This window comes from Solanum verrucosum, unplaced genomic scaffold, assembly GCF_900185275.1.
Source record: "Solanum verrucosum unplaced genomic scaffold, falcon-dt-bn FXZP01000143.1, whole genome shotgun sequence".
In the NCBI taxonomy this organism is placed as follows: Eukaryota; Viridiplantae; Streptophyta; class Magnoliopsida; order Solanales; family Solanaceae; genus Solanum; species Solanum verrucosum.
Window position 1 is genome coordinate 395,986 of NW_026020238.1, and position 21,397 is coordinate 417,382.

General features: G+C 32.5%; 1 protein-coding gene across 3 annotated transcripts in view; it reads left to right on the forward strand.

The window, feature by feature from the left end:
• LOC125832797 (cyclin-dependent kinase E-1) overlaps positions 1-14,828 on the forward strand; it is a 34,422-nt gene extending 19,594 nt beyond the window's left edge. Inside the window, exons 13-16 of one of the 3 annotated variants that reach the window (XM_049511988.1) lie at positions 925-1,033; positions 13,591-13,809; positions 13,891-13,997; positions 14,321-14,828. In XM_049511988.1, coding sequence (XP_049367945.1) covers positions 925-1,033; positions 13,591-13,809; positions 13,891-13,959 — 397 coding nt within the window. In that variant the 3' untranslated portion in view covers positions 13,960-13,997; positions 14,321-14,828. The remainder of the gene's footprint in view (positions 1-924; positions 1,034-13,590; positions 13,810-13,890; positions 13,998-14,320) is intronic. The other 2 variants (XM_049511989.1, XM_049511991.1) reach the window with 2 other exon arrangements.
• Positions 14,829-21,397: the final 6,569 nt, after the last annotated feature.

Genomic DNA, 21,397 nt, shown 5'->3' on the forward strand with positions numbered 1-21,397 from the left:
AAAATAGTTACTTAGTGAAAACAGATGTATCCAAAATCTTTTAGTTTGTTGTAGTGCTGATTTTGTCTGCGATACTGTTTTAAATTTCCCATTTAGCAAAAAATCCCTGTTCTTTTGTTAGAGTTTTTGGAATCCCTTGAGCCCTAGAGTATTCCAATCTTTTCAGATCTTGTACTTGCTTTAGTATTAATATTGGTATTGAATCTTTTAATAAAATTTCCATTTACTTGTCAAAAAAAAGAAGAAGAAAGAATTGTGTAGCTCGATCTGGTATTACAACTTTGAAAAAAGTTGAGCATTCAACTCAAAACTCTTACCAAAGTTTTTCAGTTGGCTCAAAATCTTTAGAGGCCCGATGGTTATATATGCCCGATTTGGGACTTTATATAACCTAACAGATGAATGTGAACATCCTGTCCGAGTCCTTAAGACAATGGATGATTTCCCAAAACCTTTATAAACCTTTTTGGATACTTTTTTAAAACCAATGTGGGAATTTGTTTACTTTTATGTTTTTGATATCTATAACCCAATTTTGGATACACACATGGATTTGAATACCAATTTGAGTGTGAAAATGGCTTCGCAACCCAGGTTCTAATACTGAATCCAAGCATCTAATGTAGAACTATGACTAGAAAATAATGAGTGGGATCATTCATGTTATTTAAACCCATTTGACCCCATGTGGAAGATGTTTGACTTTATGTAATTCAACAACAAACATTTCATCCCTTGTATTCTTATCGACCATCATTATGAGAAAACACTTTTGCATGGTAACGTGTTGGTTTTTCTATAGTTATTGAAATGTGGAGCTGTAGCACTTATAAATGCTTCATCTTTCCTTCATTTCAGGAGACTACTTTGTCTTTATTAAGCTAGTTATTTCTGTTAATCATTAAAACTGCTTAATTGTGACAGTGCACTTGTACCACCACAACCTGGAGAAAAAGTTGTGAACTATCCAACTCGACCCGTGGACACAACTACAGACTTTGAAGGAACCATTAGTCTTCAAACTTCTCAGCCAGTAAGCAAAATTCTGTACATTGACTAGGTTTATATCCCTATGCTTGCTGGTTTATTTTTGGTGTTTATTTACTACTGATGTATTTCTTATTTCCTATTTATTAAATTTCAGTCAAAAAGTGTAGGAGTCAACTCAAGAAAGCCAGTCAGTTAGAACTATTATCTAAGTGAAATTGAAATGTTTCCTCTGCAGCTCAGCTAGAATGGTTGTTCTGTATTTCATCTAGAATGGGATTCACTAAGTAAATTTTAAACTCTGGATTTCAGACAGCATAGGTGCTCTGTACCATTGCTTAGAGCCTGTATGGATTGGCTTATTTTAGGTGCTTTTAAGCCAAGGTATCTTTTAAGCACTTTTGTAGTGTTTTAGTAAAATGAAAAAGTGTTTTTAACCACTTGTTTTTAAGCCAAAATCACGAAAATAAGCCAAAAGTCGTTAGAATTCCCAACTTATGACTTACTGCGTATAAGCCATAATCTATAAGCCCATGACTTATCTAAACATGCCCTTAATCTGGATTTACTAAGATACTGTCTTATCCAATACTGTTATCCAAGTTGGAAAATAGGAAGTTTGTCTATATTTGGATCCTGCTCGGTACAAATTTCAGATTTATGTATACGAAGGGAGGAGGATTTCCTAAACAGTAGTAAAATTTATTTTGAACTCAAAGTATAAGAAAAAGCTTGAGAAGAAGAAGGTAAAGTAATTTTTTTATGGTTCCGGAAGATGTATTGTTTATGTTGGACACCGTTTCAGCACCATGTTGAATCTTTTGTTTTCCTTCAAATGGGAGACATGTTCTTGGTGACAAGTTTTCTCAAGCATCCTGAGATATGAACTTGTTTTATAAATTCTCATATGTCCTATTTTGTATATATATTTATATACTATTATTATTTTGACTTTAAACAAATTTTCCATTACTACAATCTTCAAAAATTTCAATCTATGCCCTTTAACATTGGGTGTGCATAAGTAGACACTTTGGGTGTGCTATTTTGACAAAATCATGCATGTGTTACACAAAAACATCTAAAATGCTTATATTGGTGAAGATGTATGTATAATAGACTATTTCAATGCCTTATCAAAATAAAAGAATAATAGATTATGTCAACAAAGGTTGTCATATCTAAGCATTCATTCAGTTAAAATACTATTCCAACGGAGACCCTCTACCACTATCCTTTGAAAGAGATTTGTGATCAAAATTGTTTGAATTATTTAAGGGATCTCCTTCAGCAAATATGGGGAATTTCCTCTCTTGGGAGCCGCCTATACGTTCTAGGATCACTAATTGGCTCCCCTTGTTATGGAAAAAGTTTAACGTCCAGGTCCATAGGAGTACATATGGGTCAACGGGTACGGGATTCCTCAAGAACGTCTTGGGCATACTTAAATCGACCTAAGTCCTTTGTCCGGAAATAGTGAAAGAGATGTTGTTCAAAGTTAATTATACCATCTTGATCATTTCCCATGATGACTTTATCATCAACATAAACTACCAAACATGGACAAATTTGGAGTTGTATGCCAATAGAATACAAAAAAAGTTGCCTCACCGCTAGTCCTACCAAACTCCTGAACAATCGTGTTGAACTTGCAAAATAATGCTCGAGGAGAGTTTCAAACCATATAAGGACCTATGGAACCGACAAATCACTAGGTCCCTCTGAGCAACAAAATTAGATGATTGCTCCATATATACTTCATCCTCAAGAGCACTGTGTAGAAAAAACGTTCTTAATGTCCAATTGATAACGAGGTCAATGAAAAACCACCATAGATACAATAAGATGAACAAATGCTATTTTAGTCACGGGGTAGAATGTACCATTGTAATTAAATCCCAAATATTTGAGTATAACCTTTGGCAACAAGACGGACTTTAAGTTGATCATTTGACTATTTGGACTAACTTTGACACTATAAACCCATCGACAACCAACTCTAGAGTCTAGATTTTACTAGAGGTAGCGCAACAAGCTCCCAAGTACCACTAGCATGTAAAGCAGACATCTCTTTGATCATAGCCTATCACAATGCAGGATGAGATGACATTTCACCTACAGTCTTAGAGATAGACACAGGAAAAAATGACACAAAGGCATAATGGGGAGACAATAGACGATGATGACTCAAATAAGTATAATGGGTACCTCAATTGACCAAGATCCTTAGTCTGAAAGTGCTAAAAGAAGTAAGGTTTCAATTTGGTGATTCCCTCTCATCATTACCTGGGAGGACTATGAAGGTGTTTGATTAAGCTTATAAGCTAGTCAATTTGGCTTATAAGCACTTTTTAACTTATTTACACACTTGTAATTACCAAAGTGCTTATAAGTGAAAATCAATCAAAAGTCATAAGATGGTTACCCCAACCTATAACTTTTCAGCTTATAAGAACTTTTGGTTTGACAAAGAATTTATTATTTTATTTGAATTGTCAAAATATCTTCTCCAAAACAAAATTCCTAACTTCCTCATCACATCGTATCCGTCGTTCTTCCTTTTCTTTACAAGGATACACTTACATTTATATCCTTTTTTGCAAAAGTTGTAAGGGTGATAGGGAGTCTTAATTTTTTATAATCATAATGGTTTCACAAGGGGGAGACAAAAGAGTTGATGCTTCTATGGTTGCAAATGAGTGTATTGAATACTTGGTTAGGAATAAAAAGTCAGAACTCTTCGCAAGCTAGACCGTGAAAAGGCATATGATCATGTAAATTGGACATGTTTATTGGACATCATGAGATGATGAATTTTGGAGAAAAATGGCTGAAATGGATTTGAGTAGTGCATATCTACGTAAGATTTTTCCAATGCTTATCAATGGAAGTCCTCAAGGTTTTCTTAAATCTTTCAAGAGGGATAAGGCAAGGGAATGTGTTGTCTCCATATTTATTTATTTGTTCTGATTACGAGAACAATTAGTAGTATGCTAAAGAAAGCAGAGCAATTGCGCTGAATTAGGGAGTTGTGGGTAGGAAGAAGGGGGTGGTGGTGTAGATTAAGTGATTTCTCCCATTTTGTATGTTGATGATACTCTCCTAATTTGTGAAGCAGAGAAGAACAATTCCTATATTTGAGAGGGGTTTTACTAGTGTTTGAAGCAGTGACAAGTTTAAGGGTGAATCCAGTTAAGAGTAGTTTGTTTAGTATTAATGCTGACCATTATATAGAGGATTTAACTGAGGTATTGGGATGTGAAGTGGAGCAGTGATCTACAATATGTTTGGGGCATTTTTTAGGAGCCAAGACAAAAGAACAAAGGATTTGGCAGGGGTATGGGATAGATGTACTAATAAAACAGACTCCAGAGACAAAATAGTGTCTGTCTTTTAGAGGTACACTTACCTTGCTAAGCAATGTGTTGGATGAAATTCCAATCTGTTTGATGTCTTCATTCTAAATGTGGAGAAGATATTGAATACTATAAGGGGTCGTTTGGCGTGATGGATAAGAGAAGATAATCCTAGGATATGTTTTTAGTACCCTTTAATTCTTTATTTGGTTACAATGTCTGGGATAACTTATTCCAGGATATATAATTAGTACTGGGATGAGTTATCCCCCTGTGGTGGAATAGTAAAACCAAGATAACTCATCCTATGATAAATATGTACAATAACAAAAGTACCCTCTTTTATGCATCACTTTTACATCCATGTATATTCACAATTTCACATAATTTTTAATATCATTTTAATATCTTTCACAACATTCACTATTCGTTATTTTTATTTTTATGATAATATATTTTTTCATTAAAAAATTACACTATAAATAAATTTGTATTTATGAATATACTAGTATCGATGCACGTGCGTTACACGTGAATGCCAATGAAGTACACTATGTTAAGGATAATATCAATATTATTAAACCAAAAATTTTAGTAAAGGATTATAAATGGAATAAATAAAGTATAAGTTCCTATAAATAATGGATGTAAACTTTCTTATGATTACTAATTGCATGCATACTGAAAGTTGTAAAATGAATATCCAAAAGCATCTATATCTATTTGTTATACAAAGCTAAACATAGACAAGGTGGTGTGCATCTTTTTTCTCCTCTTTTTTGACCTTTTTCTCATTTTAAAATTAACTGTGATATGTAAATGAAAAAAAAATACACTTAAAATCTCTTAATTTCACCTCTTAAATATACCTCTCCTCCATCCCTATATTCTTTGCTTACTTATTGTTGTATTGTTGGAGTTAATGATTTTAATATAATATAAGTATAAAATATAGAAGATAAACGAAATTGAGTATTTTTAGTTGAACTATCAAAGTAATTTAACATTCAAGTGAGGGGTGTTCAAATTCCACTAAACTTTGAACTCCCACAACGACTTCAAATCACACTGGAGTTTTTTAAGAAGAGAAAAATAGAAAAATTAGAAAATTCGTGGTTTAAAAATGTGAGGGAACCCCTCCATTTATAGCAACCAAAGGGTAGTATGAAAATGTGCTTATTGTGTCTCATCAGAAAATTCAAAAATCTTTGAAAATGTCACAATTCATCGAAGAAGTTACAACCCTTCGATAAAATCACAATGGTTCAATATGAAAAAGTTTCTGCTTTTTATATAATAATATAATACAAGTAAATAAACAAATATGAAATATTGAAGATATACTAAATTGGGTGTTTTAAGAAAAAGAAAAATTAGAAAATTCGTAGTTTTAAAATGTGAGGGAACCCCTCTATTTATAGCAAACAAAGGGTAGTATGAAAAAATTACTTATTGTGCATCAAAAAAGTCTCAACCTTTCAAAAAAGTTACAACCATTCGGAAATGTCACAACTCATTAGAAAAGTCACAACTTGTTGGAAAAGTCACCATCCTTCAGAATAGTCACAACCTTTCGAAAAATGCACAACCATTCAATGTGAAAAGGTGTATGCTTTTAATATAATAAAATATAAAAAATATACTAAAGTGGGTGTTTTAAAAAGAAGAAGAATAGTATGAAAAGGTACCAACCTTTCAAAAAAGTCTCAATAATTTGGTAAGGTCACAACTCATCTAAAAAGTCTTTAACTCTTAAATATGAAAAGGTATTCTCTCTTTTTTGAGAAGGAAAAAGGTATTCTCTTTTAATATTTATAATATAAATAAATAAATATAATATAATGTATAGAAGATATACTAAATTGGGTGTTTTAAAATTATAAGAACCCTTCAGAAAAATCACAATTCTTTGAAAAAGTCACAATCTATTTATTGCCAACAAAGGATAGTATGAAAAGGTACGTGTAAATATGTGTGTTTTTCATATAATATAAATATAAATAAATAATTCTAATATAAATTATAGAAGATATATCAAATTGAGTGTTTTAAATATAAATAAATATAATATAAACTATAGAAGATATACCAAATTGCGTGTTTTAATTAGAAGAATAGAAATAGAAAAGTTAGAAAATTTTTAGTTTAAAAGTGTGAAGTACAAAAACTGTTTATTGTACCTTATCAGAAAAATCATAACCTTTCAAAGAAGTCACAGCCCTTTGGAAAGATCACTACTCATCGGAAAAGTCACAACCCTCCGGAAAAGTGACAACCCTTCAATGTGAAAAGATGTTTGTTTTTAATATAATATAATTTACATAAATAAATATAATATAATATAGTATACTATACTATAAAATAGGCTTAAGTCATATGCAACCCCTTAAAGTTGTCAGCATATTTCATTTAGACACCTTAATTTAGACTTGTACCTATTGAACACTTTAACCTTAAGAAATTTTTACCTATTTGACATAAACGGACAAACAATTGAAAAATAAAAATACGTGCATCTCAAACGTGACTACAAAATCGATTTACCAATAAAATGATGACACTTGGTATTGTATTTAATTTTTTTTAAAAGCTCTATTTAAATAATTCAAAAAGTATTTTAAAAATTAAAAAGTTTTATTAATTAACACCCCCCCCCCCCCTCTCCGCGTCCCTTCTTCTTCGATAGAGACCCATTTTTTATTTCCCCTTCCACCGGAGCTGGTGCACTGGCGACGCCATCAAAACATCGCTCTACCTTTTTATTCTCTTCCATTGGCGTCAACAGTACAAGAATATACCATTTCTATCCACTCAAGCTAAATACACATTCTCTTTCATTTCGATAGCATCAAAAAATTTCACTCATTGCCTTCATCTTCTATCCATTAGTAACTTTTTGTTAGAATTGGAAAAAAATAATAACAAACTTTTGCCCAAAAAATTCAATTCATATTTTTCATGTAATAAATGGAGAGCTTCATTGAGATATTTGAAACATAAATCAACATAAGAAAAAAAAAAGGAAAATAAGAAGAAGAATGGCAGAGGGTGAGAGAAAGGGAGAGGTGGAGGGTGTGTGTGTGGTGTGGTGTGCGCGTGTGTCTAAAAAGAATGATGAAAATGGTGAAAAAATAGTTGCAGGGATGGGGAAGAAGATGACTGTTCCTTCTTTTTTTTTGTTAATTAATTTTTTTTCTTTTTTATTAATCTAGGTGTATAAGTTAAGGGAAAAAAAAAAGAAAAAAAATGTTATTTTTAATAACTTAACGCGCTCAAAGAAAGTGAACCACACGTTTTTTGCCATGTCAGCATTTTGTGTTTAATAGGAATGACTTTTGAACAAATAAGGTGTTCAATTGGCACAGGGATAAGTGAATTATGCGGACAACTTTAAGTGGCCGCAAATGACTTAAGCTTATAAAATATATAAGATATACTAAGTTGTATGTTTAAAGTTGGGGTAATTATAGTAATTTAACATTCAAGTTAGGGACTTCATGCTTTTAAGGTAGTATAGATAGATATAGATATAGATAGATAGATTATTCATTGTAGTTATTTGACTAATTCTTATGTTAATTTATATTTTGGTTTCTCTTAAAATGTTAACACCACTGCTGAATTACATATTTTTAATTAAACTAGATTCATGGCACGTGCGATGGCACCTGTGTTGGACATGATTCTTTAGACATATTGGTATATAAATGTTCATTTAAAGTATACATGAAAGGATATAATAATATTTTCAATTTTCCGTGTTGATTATTGTGTCTTGACATGACTGTCGTTGTCAATTATACCTTAAGCTAACATACACTTTTTCATTATTCAAATTAAAGAGAGACATTTCATTATATCACTGAATAACTCATTTTTATTTTCTTTTTAGTAAATAAGATAGTAAAGGCATAATTGGATCACTTTGTTTCAGTGACATTTAATCAGGCTGGATAGGATTTGAAGAGTAGTCACAATCATTCACATAACTATGAATAGGGATGCATAGTATCCTTCAATGATGACTCTTTGTCGGGGGGAGGGGAGGGGGGGAGTCTAAAAAGAAGTAGAAGAAGGAAATTAAAATGTAGTTTTGCATCCATAAAAGAAAACTTTGCACATATTTGGAGTATACATAAGTATGTATTACTTGCATGATTCAATGTAGTTAGATCAATGACAGCCTGGTCAAACAGAAATATATTTTTTTTTATCTTTGCCATGGGTCAAAATTTGAAGTACAATAATAAAATTAGATATCAAAATGTAAAAAAAATATATATTTGATTGAAGAAACATCCAACATGCATTAAAAGAATTAGGAGCATGTACTTGAGGGAATAAGGCTGTGAAAACCACTTGAGAAAATTACTAAATATGTATATGACACAACAATAATATATTCATTGTAATCCCATAAAATAGGTCTAGGGAGGATAAAATGTACGTAACCTTATAGGTAACCTAGGAGGTAGAGAGATTGTTTTCGATAAACCTTCAGCTCAAGAAAAAAACATCCAAAAGTAGTATAGAAAAAGAAATAACGAAAATGAAAAACACATGGGAAAATAATTTCGACAACCTGACAAATCAACAATAGAATAACATGATAAACAAAAATTGAAGTACAAAAAAATAGATAATAATCAAACTCAAAGCAAAACAAAACTGCATTAGTAATACTATGATTAATTAGTACATAAGAATAAGTGAAGACAACACATCACTATCTAACTAATTACTTTCTGTACTAATTTATGTCCTCCATAATCTCATAAGGTCATGCCTGTGGTAAACTAAGTATGTATGAGACACATAATAAATTTAAATAAGAGATGATTAATTAAAGTATATGATTAAAATATCAAATTAGATTTGGGGTTACCTAAAGTGCAATTACAAGGGTAAATACTTTCCCGCATAGGATATTTTACCCTATAATGTCTCCGGCGAAGGATATTTTTTCCAGATATGAAACCTCATCGGCTTCTTCCATGTATCTCATTTATGCATTTATTTTGCTTTTACCTAAAAGAAAATTTGAGAATATTCCGTACGCAGAACAAAGGTTTAAAATGCTGAATTTGAAATTAAAAGATCAGAATTTAGAGAGGACCAAATTTGAAGGGAAAAAACGTTAAAAAGAATAGCAAAGAAGGAATCTAAGGACCAATTACTTTTTTGTGTTTCCTTCAAAATTCGTGTATGATGAATTCTCTTTGCAGAAGCAGTGCTAGAAACATGTTTATTCAAAACATGCTTGAAATGTTGGCATCTTTTTGGAGGATTGTAAAAAAGTTTGAATGTTTTTGCTAAGCGATGTGCTTTTTGCGTTTGGAGTTGTTGGCCAGCATATTTTTAAAGTTATAATTATAAGTAGGGTGTTTTAAGTTTATAAGGGTATGCGTAATTTAACTTGTTAAAAGTAGGTTTGGGTTTATAAGGGTATTTTCATAATTTAACTTTTGAGTTAGGGAGTTCCTGCTTTTAAGGTAATATAGATATAGATAGATAGATAGATAGATAGAGTCTTTTAGTCGCTTGAGACTTCATATTTTATATATCAATTAAACTGAAGATAACATTAATATTTTACTATGTAGGAGTGATATGTGCTTAAATGAAGTGACATTAACAATAAATCTCTTTTACTTTTAACAAACTTAGGATGAAAGTTTTATTTTTTTTTAGCTAAAATAAGATGAAAGCTTAATTTTTAAGCCAAATAAGATGAAAGTTTTATTTTCTAAAAACACACGGCACAATCATTGGAATGCACACACAAAAATATTTAAGCTAAATAAGATGAGAATTTTATTTTTGAGCTTGAATAACTAAAGCTTGCAAAGTAAATATTAAAAAACTAAATAAGGTGAAGAGTATTTTTGTAAACAGACAACTTATTCTTAGAAATTATGCAATGCATATTATTTTTTTAATGAAAAACCAAACAATCAATAAGAAATTATTCTAGCATAACTTATCTCAATCCTAGAATAACTTATCTTCAAACCAAACGACCCCTAAGGAGTAAATTTCTGTATGATGGTAAGGCAACACAAGAGAAGTATGGGGGTTAAAAATATAAGACTTCATAATAAGAGCCTATTGCAGAAATGGCTGTGGAAATCTAAGTTGTGTGGACTCTTCACTTCTGGTACCACACCCGTGTTGACAAGACATGGGCATGGTTGTGGAATCGTATGGGATATGGTCATTGAGAAATTTGAGACTATACAATAAATCTGATACAAAACAAAGCTAGGGTGAAATAGCTCAAGTGGCAAAAGGTGGAGGATTTGTGGCTTAGGTTGCAGGTTCAAGCCCCACACCATGCAAAGCGAAGCCTGGTATTTAAGTGGAGAAGGGTAGAGGGGCAGGCCCATTATCCACCGAGTTTAGAAGGCTGTGATTGGTCCAAAGGGCGGGTCACAGACGGATTTCTCGGTTATCAAAAAAAATAAAAATACTTAGGCACATATTTTTTTATCTTTTTTTTTTTTTTTTTTTGAAATTGGTAACTTACATATTTTCTCATCTTTAAAAGATATATGTATTAAACAGTCTGCAACTAGAAGATGTTTAAAAATATTTACAGGTCCACCACTGAGGAATGTGCAATGAACTCAAAAAGTCTATCATGACCTCTATAGCATTAGCAATTAGGTGTGTTCAAAACTGAACAATAACCGATAACCCAAACTGAGAAGGTATTATTGGATTATTGTTATCAGTCAACACTTCGGGAGTGGATTAGAATTTTTATAAATAATGAGTTTTTGATTTGGTATCGGATTGTCTAACTTTTATATTAGATAAACTGATAACCCATTTTACTTCCCTCCCCCCCCCCCCCCCTCCCCCAAACCGATAATACTACTTCACTATAAATTCCTTTTCCCCAAAACATCTGTTTTCATTCGCTGCTCACCCCAACCAATTACCATTGGCATCGCCTATCAACTGTATTCTCTACCAACAACAACGATTTCATTTGATGAGATCAGGCCATCGGACGAGAAGTCATTGGTGGAGTACATAAAATCGTGACTGGTACCCTGTGGAATTAGTCGAGGTGCGCGAAAGTTGACCCGGACCACCACGGTTATAATAAAAAAAAATATGTTGATTTCAATTTTATATTGGATAAATCGATAACCTTTAAGGCGAACCAAATCAACCGATTTCTTATTGGTTTAATACATATAATAAACTGATAACGATCAGCCACTGCAAAAAGCGAATTGAACCACCCGATATACACCCCAATTTGCAATAATGTTACTTCAAAAAACAGCAAGGAGATGCATTTTCTACTTAATAATAATTACATATCCAAACTTGCTCTAAAAAATTGTGCATTCCTTCCCTTCCAATCAGTCAACCATATTAAAAGGTTTTATGTTGTAACTCTATTTTAGATATTTGAATTTTTTTTAGAAAAATTCCTAAACCCGTATCCGTACCTAGATGCATACCTCAAATCTTAAAATTTAGATCATGAAGTATCCCACCTCTAGATCCGCACCCATATTGGGCTCCCACACCTAAGTTTGAGCAACTTAGGTGGAAATATAATGATGGAAAAGGAAGTGCTTGGAAGAATCTGATAAATGACAAATATGTGAAGAAGTATATATGGAGCCCTCCTATCATTCAAAATTCTTCCAGAGTTGGTATCTGGAGTAACATTAGTAGGTTGTAGAATGATTATTAACCATGCGCTAAGTTGAAGCTGGGAAATGGTGTGAAAAATCAAATTCTGGTCTGAAGTGTAGGTGGGGGAGTAAGTTTGAAAAACAAATTTCCAATCCTGTACAATTGCTCCTCTAACAAAGACGGAAAGTTTTTAGAGTATTATTCTTCCAGTGGGTGGCAGTTGAATTTTAGAAGAGAATTTAATGATAAGAGAATGGAAGATGTAGGGCAACTACTTCAACTAGTGGGTACAACAGTGGTAGAAGAGGATAAAGAGGATTTCATGGTTTGGACAACAAGTTATTAAAAGCTGTTATAATCTTTTGCAGAAACAAATTTTTCTCCATGAAAAACCAAAGCACCTGTCAAGGTAGCCTGTTTTGGGTAGGTTGTCATTAGAGAAACTTAACCAAGATAAGTTGCAAAGAAGAGGACTCATTTTAAGCAAAATGTGTTACCTATGTGAAGAAGAGCTGGAATCAGTTAACCAACTCTTTGTTCATTGTGGAATTGCTAAGCAATGCCGGAAGCTTTTCTTGAATCTTTGTGGGGTTGTTAGGAGTATATTGGATAGCTGGTAATGGAAGAAGACAACAAAGATCCACAAGCAGTGCTGGAGGACCATCCCATTGTGCAGTTTTTGAACTATTTAGAGACGAAGGAAAAGTGTGCTTGTTTTAAGAATAATAAGGATTACATTTCTAGAGTAAAAATCTGTGTCTGCACAATCTGTTATTTTGCCATAAGAGGTATTTACTAGAAAAATATGGACTTGTTGGATTTGCTAGGAAATATGTAACTAGAAGCTCTTGTAGGGGTGGTCTGTTTTTGTTGTACTTTTATGTACCTTTTTGGTACTTCTATTATTAAAACTTCCACCTCATCATAAAAAGGAATTTTCTTTGTCTGCAAAACATCTGACGCTCCTCTCCTTCCACACTGCTCACCAAATGCAAGCAGGTATGGTGTTCTTTCCTGTGCCTTCTTTCTTTTCCTTTTCTTTATCCTTCTGCTTCAAACAATGAAGTAGTTGAGTTGTGATCCTCTGCATTACCCACGTTAAACCAGCAACGTTTAGGAATATTTGCAATAGTTAGTCAGTGACATTGCTATCCACAATAGGTGCATGATAATCTCCTTCCTTTCCACATAGATGACATCAATATAAAAAATTAGGACATAAAGAGCAATCAAGAGCACACTAGGCTTGATTTGTCTCCACTGGGTGTTTGGAGGGGTTATGTTCGTACAGTGCAGGTGGTTGGATGGGTAGTAGTCCTTTATATAATGCCTTCTAGATAATCTTCAAATAGATTCAAATGCTAATTCATTTCCCCAAGACCTGTTCTTTTCTTTTGTCACTGAAAAAAATCTTCATGCTCTTGAAAAAATGCCATATGTATCTACCATATTACTTAAAACATTGAACATACGTGAATTATCTTGGTGTTCTGCAATTTTTATATAACCAAGTATCATCATTCTAAAGGATTAGTATGACGCCGTATTGTCAATTGCATCTTGCTCATATTACTATTTGTTGGGGCAGGTATCATCTGGAAATGCAGCATCTGGTGGCATGCATGGTCCCCATGTTATGCCAACTAGATCTGTACCCCGACCAATGCAAATGGTCAACATGCCAAGGATGCAACCTCAGGGCATGTCTGCTTATAATCTTGCTTCTCAAGCTGGCATGGGTGCTGGAATGAACCCGGGAAACATGCCCATGCAGCGCGGTGTTGCTGCTCAGGCACATCAGCAGCAGGTTGCTTTAGTCAGCCTGGCATTATTATACTTTTGGTAGTTCTGATCCCTAAATTGATTAATGCTTTTGGATGTCAAGCAGATGAGAAGAAAAGATCCAGGAATGGGAATGCCTGGATACCCTCCACAACAGAAATCTCGACGGTTCTGAAAGCCTTTTTCATTGACAATCATGCACATACAACTCTGGTATATTCTGTATTCCCTTTCCCCGCTGAAAGTAGAAAGTTCCTATCTTTTACTGTCTGTTTCAGTGAATCCCTCCTCTCATTCTCTTATTGTCTCTAGTGGCTAAACTAGCAGGCAAACGGCAGTAGCGTCCAAAGCGTTTTCAAATTGATGTTTTCCTCCTTTTTAGTTATGGGATTTTTTGAATAACTCTGGGTTGCTGACTTTTTGTTCTTTTGAATTTCATGTTATGTTGTTCACAAGAAAAGAAGTAAAGATGCCTTTGCATTTTTTATTAAAGGGCTGTAATGTCATGGAAGACAATAATTTCTCTTCTTTTTTAGCATAGCAGGTGGATTAACGTTTCTGAAGCTGACTTAATTCTGAATGTTAATGGACACAAGTAGATGAAGCTGAAGAGGGTTTACAGACAGGCAGTAGTATGTCAGACTTGGAGACGCAATGTCTTTAGTGTCTCAGTCAAAGATGATTGCGTAAAGAATAACTTGTGTTGTGGATGAGATATATCAGCAGTAACAGATCAGTGATAGTGATGGTCAGCTATCCATTATTATAGAGTTGTGTATACAAATAATATGTACACCAACCAATTATCAATGTATCGTCTTTACTCATTGGTAGGAATTACCATCGATGGCATTGCAATTTAAAAAGTTAGAAATGATGTATAGTTAAGTACGGAATGGATGTACAAATGAATAGTACATGAGTTGGGATACCCTCCAGTAATCTTCAGCAACTGCAGATGGTAATGTATTTATGCAAAAATCCAACTTAACATTTCACTCTTCTAAGTAACAAATAGTATATGATGTTTCTTCTTCCTCTGTTTCCCCAATGTTATTATGTTAAGTTTTCCAGTCAATTCTCATTTAAATTCTCCAAATAATTTTACTTTTGAGACAGCTCTAAATCCTTGTTTTGGCCGGACCTGTTGCATCCTAATTGTTTATTAGCTGGTCTTCGTCCTCCAAAAGCTTTGACTGTCGGGCAAATATTTTTCATGGAATATGTTTTTTTTTAGAAAATGTTTTGTTGAAAAATAAGTGGGCTAGGTAAGTGAAAAATAATATTGTTTTAAGAGCATTTATATGTAATCTAGTCAAACACTATATGGGTGAGAAGTGGGGGCATTAGGGATGTTGAGGAGACAATGAATTAGGACTGAAATTTATTTTTCCTACTTTCATTTGAAGTCATTTTTTCACATGAGCCACATCTTTTAAAAAAATATTTTTATTGTATGTGAACTGATAAAAGCCTAAAGCAAAACAAGGTTTCTAGATATTTTCAAGCAAATTATAGGTAAAATAAGAGAATAAATAAAAGAGAGAAGTATTGAGAACACCCCTAAACTTGGAGCGACTTGTTAGTTTTATTTTTGAACTATTGACGGACTTAAAAACACTCCATTATTTTGACTGACTAAACTTAAATACACATTCGATCTTGAACCATGTTTATTTAGTCAAGTAGAAAGGTGTTTTTAAGGCTATCAATAGTTTGGGGACGAGACTAATAATTTGGGCCAAATTTAAGAGTGTTTTCAACAGTTCTCTCTAGATAAAATCTTGAGCAATCTATTATCATTTTTTCAACTACACACTTTATTTTTGTGGGTTCTATTACTCCCTAAACTATTTTAAAGTGAAATTAATTCCACTAGTTGAATTTATTTTTTTTCCAAAAAAAAAGGTCATATTCTTCCTTCTTCTTCAACCATTTTCAGCCTTAGTCATTGATAAAACATCACTTATAACCCCCACAGAATCCTTGTGTCTAATAAGTTTATCAATAAGTAAAATACATTTGTTTTTACTTATTTTAAGGGTTTTATTTCTATTAATGTGAAAACTATCTTTGAAAAATAGCCATATTTTGAGATAGAAGCGTTCAAGAAAGATGAAAGAGGAGAATTTTCATGAAAATCGACTTTGTCTCTCCCGTTAGATCCTTCATCAAGAATTCGGTTTGCAGGCTAAAGCGGAGCTACATTAGGGCTAGAATAAAGGCTTGGCATTGAGTATTAGAACATAAATAAAGTCATTGTACAATTATACTTGGTAGTCAACAAGAGTCGTTATCTCCTATTTCCCTTTTCCTGCGATCCTTTTGCCAAAATATGTTGACTTCTGCCGGTAGTGAGCAAACATCATCACCACTTTTGCCTTCTTTACCAAACGACGTAGTATTCCCCTTTCTACATGGCGTCCTTAATGAGGAAGTCTTCATGAAACAACCTCCAGGTTTTGCTCATGCCGACTATCCTAATCATGTTTGCAAACTAACAAAAGCTCTCTATGGCTTGAAACATGCACCCCACGCTTGGTTTCATCGTTTTAGTTCATTTCTTCTTTCTCATGGTTTTGTTTGTAGCAAATCTCATAGTTCAATGTTTATCTAATTCCTCCCTTGGTGTCCTTATTTTATTACTTTATGTTGATGATATCATTCTCACAGGTAGTCATATTGGTCTTCTAAATCAATTCATTTCTCGCCTTTCTAATCAATTTTCTATGAAAGATTTAGGTGATCTTCATTTTTTTCTTGGTATTCAAGCAGACCGTACAAAAATATATTTCTGATGTGCTTCATAAATTCCACATGCACACATGTAAGCCTGTGTGTACTCCTATAGCTTCTCGCACTTCTATCTCTCTTATGGACGGTTTGTTACTTTCAGATCCTAGTGAGTATAGCAGCATGGTAGGTTCTCTCCAATATTTGACTATGATGCGTCCAGATATCGCTTATGCCGTGAATGTCGTATCTCAATTTATGCATGCTCCCCGCACCACTCATTTGCATAGTGATGCATGATTTCATTGTAGACTTGAATAGTGATGCATGATTTCTTTGTAGACTTGAATAGTGATGCATGATTTCATTGTAGAATTGAGGGATACAACATGATTAAGCCTACATACATGGTCTTCGTATTGTTGACCTTTATAATATAGTAAGTGACTACACAATCCGACAAGTTGGATCATGACACCATTAGTGTGAACAAGTTAAATCCTATTTTTTTAATCAATAAGTATAACTAGCCTTGCTAAATCTATGTTAAATTCCTATCTAAACCATTTATTACTCTATAATGAATTTGATTCGTCAATTTTATTGGTGTTAAAAACACTACTACCTGCAATTTCTCTTGAATCATTATCTATTATTCTTGAAGAAGTCTCAATTGATAAAACTAAGAAATTTAATGAATAAAAGTGTTGTTGAGTTTAGATAACATGTTTTATACCCCAAATCAAGGCTATTGTCTTTGAAATTAGAGTGTTATTGATTGTAAAGAGTAAATATTTCCCCAATTTAATTCACCATATGAGTCAATTGCTTAGAAAAATAAATAAATTAATGGATATGCTTTTAAAAAATGATTTGATTTATTGAAATGTGTTTTAAACAAGCCTTGTTGGTACCTTTTATATCAGACAACTATGATGAAATTTCGACAACGATAATGACAAATGTTGTATATTTGTATGGATAGTATAATGAGAAAGAGAGAATAAAGAAAAGAAAAGAAAAAGAGAAGAGAACAAAAATAAAAAGAAAAAAAATGTAAGAAATAATATTCAATAAAGAATATATTATAAAATTAATTTTTGATATATTTGTTGTTTCTTACTCTACTTAAAAGAGTGAAATACACTTTCTATGCTTCCCTCCCACTCCCTCCCACCCGTAGAGATAAAATATATAGATGAAACATGATAATAGGTTTGGGGGGGGGGGGGGGTTCATTGGGGCATTGGACAATTTTCTCGGTAAAACAACGCAGTGTGACTGCCAAACATTTTTATTGTCAAATTTTGTAGCATTTGATCTGAAAGACACTTTACACTCTAATCGTAAAGTCAAATTCTAGTATCCTGCTCCTGCTTTCTTCTTTTTGATGAATTTCTTTCTCTCTCATGATTTCTTTTCTCTTTTTATATTCTCACTTTTTTCACCCACTGATGATCATCACCGCACACTTTTTTTTTCTTTTTCTATTTCGTTGTAGAAAATACCAACATGCTAGCTTCTTTCTCCTAACTCTTTTTCCCAAGGCTCTCCTCCTTTTTCAATGATAACATATTTATCTTCTCTCGATAATGTTCATCCAAAGTACGATAGTGGTTGATACCTTCTCCACTTGTTGTCCATTTTTAGAGATGATTTTGCATTATTCTTGGAATACTTCAAGAGAAGTATTTCTTGTGACCAAGTTTGTCGGTTCTTCGATTCTTTTTCTTCTTTTATACATTGTGTAATTAGTGTACAATAGTTGTATAATATGTGTAAAATTAATGCGTAAGCATTATACACTGAATATACATTGATAATACATGTATTGAGCCGAATAACACAGAAAAATGGGTGTGAAAAGTGACTATGTTTGATACTTGATAGTGACAAAAATGTATATAATGTGTATTAATATTGTATGAAAAGTGTGTCTACATGATATACAAAACATATATGTAGTAGACCACTTATCGGACGGATCAGGCGGATAATAATACTTAACGATTTGGCTTACCAGACATTATTTTTAAATATACTAATCTGATATGCAACCAATAAGATATCGATTGGGTTGGTATCATATTGATAATTATCAAACAGTTAACGGGGAATTTATTGGCTCAATCATTTCATGCTTCTTCTTTTTTTCACTTTCACTCGCCAATATATTGATCTCCATCAAACAAAATAATTTTTCTAGCTCTACTTAAGCTTATTTCATAATGATAAATACAAGAAAATCTAAATTTTGAGCGGGCATGAATATAAACACTTATTTTACAAATATTCATTTGTTTTTAAATTTCAACTTAAAATATACTTTAAATGTACATTTGTATAAACAAAGCTAGTATACCAATAAGATATTTAAGTAAAAAATATGTATCAAGTCATACAAGGAGCGATAAAATATTAAATATGACTTTAGGGTTAATAATATGTATTTTATATATGAAGGGGTAAAAATGAAAGTAGATAATTCTTAATGGATTAACGGTTTATCCAATAAGAAATTTGAGTAATCCACCTCCACACCGATAAACCATTAAGTATAACATTTTAATCCATTCACCAATCATTAATCCAATAATCCAATACTAATATGCTTTAGTTTTACTTATTTTAGGCTCTAAGGGAGCGTATCATTGATTTATTGATAGAAAGTAGATTTTTATGAAAGATTGTACCATTTTCATGAATTTTCGTTTTTCAAATGAGAGTTATCCTAATTTCACTAATTCCTATGGTTTAATTGAATGATATCCTATTTTTACTTATGATTCAAGATGGCACTCCTAGTACCTTTTTTCATTGTTTTTTATTGATGAGTCCAAGGTGTGATTCCAAACAGCCCAAGGTGTGAATCCAGGATTTAGTTTTTGTTGAGGTGTGATTCTGAGCAGTCTAAGGTGTGATTTTGAATTTTTACGATTATTTCATCTCTAGTTGAGAAGCAGCGGGTTTGCAGAATATCTCAAGGAGCCTATGGGTGGTCACCGAGGCAATTTTGGTAGTTTTTACTTAATGCATTGTCCATATATAATATTGCATCATCTCACCTTGTTTTTTTTTTGTCTATGATAGCTTTATGTTTAGTGTGAATTATCTCTTATTATTATTATCTTCATTATCATTGCTTATGATTATGATTCTAGTTATTTGTTAATTCGCAGTGTTAGCAGTATTGTTCCTCTTTTATTTATATATCATCTTTCTGAGCTCAACAATCTATGATGCCTACTAAATATTCATATTTTGGTACTCATATTGCACTTCTGCATCTTTTTCTGATGCATCACCTAGTATGAGTCACCTTTGATGGTTCCAGATCATGCAAGGTTGGTGTTGTTTGGATAGAGAGCTCTTGACATTCAGAGACTTGATGTCTTCTTTCTTTATTTTATTATATGTAGTTTGTATCTTTTTAGACAGTCCTATTGTATTTAGCTTTATTCCTATACTTTAGATGCTCTTTTACTCATGACACCATATATATGGGTTTGGCTCTTGTGTATATTCGTCTTTTTTTTTTATCACTTTCATACTCTTTTTGAATATTTGTACCATTTTGCATATATTTATACTATGGGCCCCTTTCTTATCTTGTTATTACTTCTGTGTTAGTTATTTCTAGTTTTATTTATTGTGTTGGGTATTTTCTCGTCTTCTAGGGGTTTATAGAAGGCCCCTTCATTATCCAATTTCATATTGTGACATGCTGACTTTATGTTAGAATTCAGCTGCAAATGCTTCAACAAAAAATACTCAAAAGACAAAGTTTATGGAACACTTGAAGTGTGATAAATTAATCGATTTCAAACATAAAATTCCTTGAGGAAGGAGAGGAGCAAATGGTCAAGATGGTAATGATAATGAGGCAAGTGTTTTAAAAGAGCACCAAAATATAACACTTCATAAAATTTTGGTAAAGGTTCAGGTACCTGGAAATAATAAAAAATGAAAAGATCTCGATAATTTATGTCATATTAGAACTGAGTCAAATAAACATCAATGATATATTTACAATAATGTAGCTCTCAATATTATAAATGACTAGTTTCACGGGACGTGCGTTGCACGTGTGTATCGTATATATAGTATATGATGTTGTAAAATAGAATTAATATTACTAAATTAAAACTTTTTAGTAAATAATTATAGTTGAATGAACATAGGACAAGTAATTTTAAATGAGTAATACATATTGTCATAGAGTTACTTGTATTTTGAGATCAAAATGACAAAATATTATTAAAACATTTCAAAATACATTCGAAGTTTAAATATGGGAGAAAGTGACATTTCTTTAGTAGTATTATTTCTTACTTCACTGAATTTTGTAAACAAATCTAACCTACAAAATAAATAAAAAAATCCATTCAAAAAATGTCACCAATAGACTTTCTTCTTGAGGTTATGAGCATAAATGATGTACACCATTTAAGTACACATTTTGTCTTAAATATTCATACTTGAAATTTAGTATTGTAACACCCCAGAAATTTTTCAAACTGAGACTCGAACCATCCTTCGTTGTGAGTAGTATTTTTACCTAGGAATTTAAATTTCTTGAGTGTTAAGGTCACTAGATGTAGCACCTTGAGTTCCAAGAAGAAATAGAGAGAGTTCATTCAAGTTATTCCTAAGTTCCTTTAAGTTTTGGGTCAACTTCAAACGACCATAACTCTGAGTACAAGATGATTTAGGTGTGTTACAAGGTATCCAATGAAGGGTCTTTGAATTATCTTTCCAACGCCACCGAGTTTGCTCAGTTTCAAGGTCGGATGAGTGAGATATACCCTTTTGAAGTCAAGCTGTCCAGTTAAGGAAAGTTACCCGAAAATAGTAAGGGGCATTTTGGTCTTTTCCTTACC